Below are 7,972 nucleotides of genomic sequence, written 5' to 3' on the forward strand. Positions count from 1 at the left end.
GCCCCTCCCCCTGCCTCCCGTATGCCAATAAACAATCACTTTTATGACCGTTTTTCCCCCATTTTTCTGCGCTTTGTTTCCTTATTTCTCTCTTCTCTATTCTCTCTCTCTTCTCTATTACTTTCTTTCTCTCTCTATCTTTTCTTTCTCTCACACAAAGACTCAAGAGAAAAGTTTAAATATTAAACTAACAAGTTTAAAAACTCTCTATCCTTCCCTCTCTCTCTCTCATAATTCATCCATCTCTCTCTCTCATATACACACAGTTGCACAATGCAACCATCCTCTCTCATGGGCCACCATTCAAATTTCAGAATTTGAACTCTCTCTCTCTCTCTCTCTCTCTCTCTCTCTCAACCCTAAACCCTAAAGCACTCTCCCTTTCTATAAAAATCCCCCCCCCCCCCCCCGCCCCCCCCTTCCATCTCATTCATCCTTTCAAGTTCTCCACCCTTCCTACTCCTTTCAAGCTCTCCATCCTTCCTACTCTCTCAAGCTCTCTCCTCCCTTAACTTCTCAACCCTTCCAACTTCCTCCTCCATCAAGCTCTAGCCTCTCTCTACTCCCTCAAGCTCTCTACCCTTTCCACTCCATTTTTCAATCATCTCCCCTTCCACCCATGACCCTCTAGGCTCTCTCTATCCATCATCAATGGCACCCCCTTTCCATAAGGCCTTTCGCTTGCATTGTGCCTACTTCCAACGAGTGAAAGAGAATCTAACACTTGCAAGTGGTAATATCATCCGTCACTTGCCTTCTCATCCACCTTTTCAAATTAGGAGGGGAGGCCACACCATGCCCCAGTATTCCCAACGATGTCTATGAAGATTGTCGTCAGAAATACTTGTCGTTGAAGTGATGCAAAGGCCTTTCAAGGGTAAGTGAGGAGCTGGTCTCTCCCGATCATGAGGTCTTGAATGCGCAAGAAGATCCCTCTCCAACTATCTCAATTTCCTCTGTTGGAGGGGCCTCTTCTATCCCATCTAGGAAAAGCCATTCGAGTGGTGCACCTATGCCCAAGAGACAAGCTACTCTTGCCCAAGCAACCATAATTGAATGCAATCTCTCTTTTTATATTCTCAAAGTGGATCAATGGAAACGGATAGTGAAAGCCATTGCCATCGTCCGTCCATGCAAGGGATGATACGATGTCACATACAATGACATGTGTACCAAGAAACTTGATGAGGAAGAGAGAGAGAGAGAGAGAGAGAGAGAGAGAGAGAGAGAGAGGATTGACAAGTCCCTTGAGGCCATGCGTGTTGGTTGAGCAAACTATGAATGCTCTATTCTATCCGATGGATAGAGTAACCGCAAAAAAAGAGGGATCATCAACATCCTCGTCTGTTACCCACTTGGCACATACTTCCTACGAGCGGTGGATGCAGGCACAAGGAAAAGAAGAGCCAGGGGCTCGTTCATGTATCAGTACATACAGTAAGCCATCATTGAGGTAATGCTTCTAAATCCATTATTTTGAATCTATCTTTTCTTTTAACCTCCCAAATTTATTCTAACTTCATCGTGTGTAGTCTTGTAGGTTGGGCGGCAAAATGTGGTGCAAGTTGTCACTGACGACGCCTCGAATTGTGCATCTATGAGGCGGAAACTTAAGGCCAAGTTTCTGTCCATAGTATGGACGCTATGCACTACACATTGTCTAGATTCTCTTATGGAAGATATAGGCAAGTTGGAGTGGGTGGCAAGAATTGTCAACAATGCTTGCACAATCATTGGCTTTGTCAACTCCAAGGTCTGAGTTCTTGCGATTTATTGCTCATACTCGAACTTGGAGTTGAAAGAGCCTTCGAAGAATCTGTTTGCAGCCATATGGCTTCTCCTCGAGTGTCTCTATGGTGTTCGTAATAAGCTACAAAAAACGGTTGTGTCGGATCAGTTCAAGAAGTGGCTTGAAGGGGAGTCCACATCAAGTCAAGTGGAAGCAAAGACCGTTTAAAGGCTTTATTTAAAGGATGAATTTTAAAAGGATGTGAGAGGCATTATTATTGCCATCACTTCCATCTACAAGGTGCTTTGTATGACGAACATGGAAGGGGCTACTATTAGCCTTCTCTATCATCTTATGGTAGATGCAATGGAGGAGATACAATCATCAATCATCTTGGATGGGGAGGCCTCTTCTTCATAGTATTCTTTTTATTTATTTATTTTTAAAATTGATCCATGTTTCTTTTTAGTTTAGAATTTATAATTCACGTTGTCTCACTCTCTTTCTTTTCAAATTTCACCTCTAGATCTCTATCCTCTTACACCTATTGTAGTGACATCTTGGATACCACTTCTAAAAAAGATGATATTTTCTTTTTGAGAAAGAAGAGATTGGAGTGGATGAAGAGACCCATACATGGTTCATGGCACTCTTACATCCCGCCTTCAAAAAACTCTCTCTCTTCATAAATGCCAATGTTATTGCCGATCATGATGCCTTTTTTCCAAGCGCTTTAGCAAAACAGCACCATGGTGCCTTTCTCCAAGAGTTCATCAATTACAGCAATCAAAGGAACACCGCCTTCACATCTATCATTTGTTGGAAGCGAGAATCGTTGGTGAAGCTCCTTTTTTTATGGGAGTCATTTAGCTATCAATTACCCCACCTCCAAAGAGTGGCCGTACATATTTTTGCACAAGTTTGAAAATCTATTCTCCTTTTTCATTTGATTCTAGTTACGACTTGCAATTTTAAAGTTTAAACTTATTTTCTCTTCACATGATTTAGGATTGTTTGTCAGATGCATATGAGAGATATTGTTCCACATATTCCCTCGTGCACACCAAAATTCGTAATAAGCTTAGCATCCAACAATTGGAGTGACTAATTTATTGTCACTCCAATTTACGCATGCTACACAACATGCATGAGATGTTTATGGCAAGGCAGGTATCATATATCCAATTTTTATACTTTTTAGTTCGTAACTTTATTCATAGATTATAAAATATATTTAGAGAAATTTCATTTGTTTAATCTAAGTTTTTCATTCTTTAAATGTATAGGTGAATGTGAATTTACTCAAGCTCTTCTACTAGAACACTTAAAAAGTGTGACTTGTGAGAGAGACTTAGAGAAAGAGCAAATATTTAGGGAGCTTTACTTGACCTCGAGGAGATAGACCAGCGGGTCTCTCGCACTCATGTACGTCGTGCCCATATTGGTATTTAACCTAGCCCCGATAGTGACGGAGCTTCCACTTCGACATCCATATCGGCTATCTGTGATGCTCGTAGGGCCCTTAGATGCTACACGAGGTGTGGGAGTGGTTTAAGAACTACACCTAATTCAGTCTAGGGGGGTTATATCTATCACTGCCTCTCACATAGAGCTTAGAGAGTCCAAGTATGATGACAAGGGCAATGTCATTAGTGAGGGTGATTTTGTTAAGGAGGGTCATGGCTCCTCACATGACGATGATGATACTTCCACCTTCGATGCCGAGAGTTATATGAGCACTTAGAGTAATTATGTATCTTGATTCAGATTGAGCCATGGATTATGGCTTTTATCACAATCCATTTTTGTAAACTTTTTATATGAGATTGCACATTTGATTCATAATAAAGTAGTTAGTTTTATTATTTATATATACTCTTGGGTTTTGACTCTTGAGTCTTGTTTCAACTCCCTTTTGCACTTACTTTTGACTTGAATCTCCGAGTTTATGTTTTAAATCCAAACATTAAGCATAGGCTTAAAATTATATATTTATTTATTTATTTATTTTTATTTTTATTTATATTTTCCATCGCACATAACATCAGACGTACATCCAAAATTTATTGGTCCAATTAGTACCATACTAACATTGGACTTTACTAATCGAACGCAATCGGACGTAACAAACCGGCTCACTCCTACTATCACTATTATGTGACATCTTTTACCGTTTGCCCTATTATATACTATCTTCAAAGAGTATAAACCTTGTTGTAACTAAATTACAACAAACCAAAATGGATGTGTTTACTTCTTGAGACGACCACTAGCTCCACCACCTCCAAAAAGTTGGTGATATCTCAATAATGGAACTTTGAACCCGGTCTTTGAAAGCCCAAAGGGTAATAAACCACATTGTAGCAAACACTTAATTCAGCTTAATAGTAAATTCATCAAGAAAACTCCACACACAACTAGAGCTAGAGTACTCCTACACCACACATTGACACTTGTTGGCCCCACAACTTGGCGTCCCTCTCCATATTTCTTTAGATTACTAAAATATGCTCAAAATTGGTTACAAATGACTGTATTTCAATGATTTCTTACACGACGTAACTAATCCACGGCTACACAATGGCCTTGATACTTTCACTACTAGTTTCCAACCAATTGTAAAGTGTCCAAAACTGTGAATGAACACTACAACTTCCCAAATCCTAAAAATGACAACAAGCATTTCAACCCAATTTTTTAGAGCATTTATTGAGATAACTCTCTTGCATAGTCCCCATGCAGTCCCACGTTGTTCCTCTCATAAATAGGGGTTTTCTCGCAATGAAACTATGAGAATGCCACTTTCTTGTGACAAAGTTGCCCGAAAAGTATACTACGCTTAAAATCTCTAAGAAGAAGAATCTCAACCCATAGTGCTGTCATAACCTATTTTTCTAATATTTAGCTCAAAAACAACAACATACCTTGCTATATATGGAGTTATGAGGCTACTCAATAGAATCCCCATGCCAAGAAGAGAAAAATTGGCTGATGTCCAAACTCCATCTATACTGTAAGCTCATTCCATGGCTAAAATCTACAATTTTCTATAGCAAGAAAGAAAAGAGTGGTTATCTCCAAACTTGGCTTTCTCCAAATGAGAGACGAGAAACTCCAAATAACCATGATAAGCTTTCCAAATGAATAACCAACTGCTCCTTAATCATATCACGTTTTTTATTAAGGACTAATTAATGACTTAGTCATTAATCATAAGTAATCTACTCACTCGGTGAAACTTTAGCTCAATGCCTACTTAATAACTTAAGTACCCTAAGTGAGCTACTTACTAAGCAAAACTTTCAATATAAGGTACAAACTTTCAATTTAATGAAAGTTCCACCCTGCACCTTGTTTGTTTAGCCATGGCTATGTACCACATGGCCCACACACTTATCCACCATATGCCCTAGTGTCAAATCCTTCACTGCTGGTACAATGGTCACCATGCCAAGCGCTAGGGGTACCAAAATTAAAGTTCATTTTAATTAAAAATCCTCATGAAGTTTGATTAAATCATTAAGTTTATTTCTCATTCTCGTGGCACCCGCCATCGGTTCCTTACTTGCCCAATCATCACGAGAAAGGTTTGGTCTCTACTATCGGCCATTTGGTTACGAGTGGTTGGGCTACCAATACTTCCAAAGGACTGAGTCTTTGGACATCCCAAGTTTGTGGACCTCATGCAAGCAGATATGAAAGTGTTTTTTTCTTTCTTGTGCTTCTAGGGTTGTTGGCATATAGGGACTATGAGGAATGTAGTCATCTTTGTCATTTGATGCTTCATCGGGCGTGTAGAGTCATATAGCTCACTTGAAAGGGCTTCTTCATTGGCAGCTAGACTTGAGTGAGTTAACACATATTCTCCCTAGATAGGATCTGCTTCCTTGGTACACTGCAGTTTCTTCTGCCCCCTTTAGTCACTCTGCTTCCTTTATACCTTCACTATGATATCTCTAATTTTATAAACAATGGCCTACAGCCATCATGCATCTTGTAATCTTGTACTTTTTTTGTAATTAATACAATTACCTTTTACAGAGAAAAAAAAGGAGAGAGACAATGGCAGGATTGGCATGCTGCAGCAGGGGGACGGATAGATGATGTCACACCAGGCAAAAGCAGAGGCCAATAGGAGAGTCCAGACGAAAAAGCATGTAGCTGAAGAGGAAAATGTCCTGCGCAACAGCCGAATTTTCCTGCCCCCAGGTGGAACACCACAGTCCCAACAATGTTCCCTGACTGGGGAACATTCAAAGCTTGAATGTTCCATGATCTAGGAACATGTTTCGCGTTCCCTTTAGGGAACACTGTTCCATGGGTCTAAGTTGCCATTCTACCCATTCCACGTGGCTATGGTTCTAAGCTTGGGCCAAGGATGTAGCAGGGAAAATGTTAATTTCCTAAGTCAACAGCCTTCAGAGCTGCATGCCATAGCAGTTGTGAAGGATAAGGCCCCTCAAGCTTCTAGCACTTCCGAGACTCCAAAGCTCCAAAGACAGTTTGGAACTGCAAACAGCCTGAAATAATGAGATAATCAGCCACATGCTAATTTCAGATATACCATGTGTACAAACAGAACAATAAGCTTTCTGCAGTACCTCCATCATGACAACATTTCATGTTTCAACCACCAGAGTCCTTCCAAGCAATCGAATTACCAGTTTTGAAAATTTTTGATGTCTTGGCATTGAAATAAATTTAAAAGGGTAGCATACAAAGATTCAATGGATTAAACTCAACTTCACTCTTTTCCTATCTCTGAAAAAAGGCACAGCCAATTAACTCCAGTAATAAGTGGTTTTTAACTAACGGCACAGTCAATTAAGAGGTCTGCTAGAAGCATTTTGACGTGAGCTCTTTTATTAGAGTAAAGATGTTATTGACAGGCAGCACTGCTCATAATCAATCATCAAAGATATATCATTTCCTTCCTTTTAGCAGAATCACAGGTATATAAACCCCACTCGGATGAAGTACACGTGCAGCACACATGGAAGAACAAAGCACAGCAACTTTTGGGTGAGAGGGACCTAGATTTGTCAAAGGAAAATGTTAGAAGAAAAGACACCACATGATGCAACCACAGAGTTTGGCAGACAAACTTTCCTAGCATGAGAATGCTAAAACATGATTTCTTGATTTCTAGATCAAACATAAAAGACAATTTTCCACCATCATGGTGATAATATCTTGTCGTTCAACCTACATATCTTACTTGAGATTTCTTCTCTTGTTGATCTTAAAAACGATAGCTCAACACAGTAGCATAAACTTTGTAAAGTAGACCAAAACCATGAAACTTGCATCCGTATTCTAGAATTTTCTTTTACGATTAGATCTTGCAGAATCAGTATTTACATTGGTATTTCCCTTCTATAAATATAATTTGGCAACACACTTCACCTGCACATACTAAACTAGACAACACAAGTTTCTTTTTAAGCTAACAACAACGAACATATTGTAAAACAGAAACTCTGCAAAAAAGATCTGCAGCTTCAGTTGTATGAGTATACCAACAAGTTTCTTCTCAGGTCCCGAAGCTGATGAAAAGTCTTTCCCTTGCTCTACCACAACGATGAACTGAGTAAAGAGATAGCAAATCGTTCAGTTTCAAATGCTCTGGCAAAAAACAGAACTGTTGGAGAACAAAGGCAGTTTTGACAGCTGTAATGATGTGCAATGCATCCCATGCACCTATTACATAGCCCCATGAGCTAGGCCCAGAACATGATTTTATATAATGCACACAAGGGCCGTGATTGCAAGCTGTGAAAAAGGATAATCGACAAATTTATTGGATGCATTCTAGAAATGCATCTGATGCTCCTATTATATAGACATGTGCAAAACACGATTATTTACTATATACAAGGACCATGATTGTAAGCTGCCAGAATGAATAATTTGACAAATTTGCATTGGATGCCTCTTAAATATATAATACTGGACCACCCTAATGAAATCAAGTCCACAACCTTGAGAAGTACTGCCAGTGCTCAATTAATGAAAACTAATTCCATTCAAAACTCTCAGTCTGAAGTGAGAAATTACAACAATTACCGCATAACTGAACTTCAGAGCTTTCGCAATATCTTGAGGGTTTCTCTTGACTTTCAGGGTCTTGGCCCACAAATCACTCAACTAGCATACCACAAACCACCAAAATTCCAAAAAATATCCAAAAAAAAGGTCATATGATATAGTCAAGAAAAGCTTAACATAACCAGAGCAAAATGT

The 7,972-nt window shown here is 39.4% G+C and overlaps 1 protein-coding gene across 2 annotated transcripts in view; it reads right to left on the reverse strand.

The window, feature by feature from the left end:
- The window catches only part of LOC148018382 (uncharacterized), a 65,381-nt gene that overhangs the window by 48,642 nt on the left and 8,767 nt on the right, over positions 1-7,972 (reverse strand). Inside the window, exons 2-3 of one of the 2 annotated variants that reach the window (XM_087662262.1) lie at positions 7,796-7,876; positions 7,249-7,315 (exon numbers count right to left, since the gene is read on the reverse strand). In XM_087662262.1, the coding sequence (XP_087518388.1) occupies positions 7,249-7,315; positions 7,796-7,876 (148 nt within the window). The remainder of the gene's footprint in view (positions 1-7,248; positions 7,316-7,795; positions 7,877-7,972) is intronic. The other variant, XM_087662263.1, reaches the window with a different exon arrangement.

Source organism: Lygodium microphyllum, chromosome 21 (assembly GCF_053477565.2).
Source record: "Lygodium microphyllum isolate KBCC chromosome 21, Lygodium_microphyllum_v1.1.10, whole genome shotgun sequence".
Taxonomy (NCBI): domain Eukaryota; kingdom Viridiplantae; phylum Streptophyta; class Polypodiopsida; order Schizaeales; family Lygodiaceae; genus Lygodium; species Lygodium microphyllum.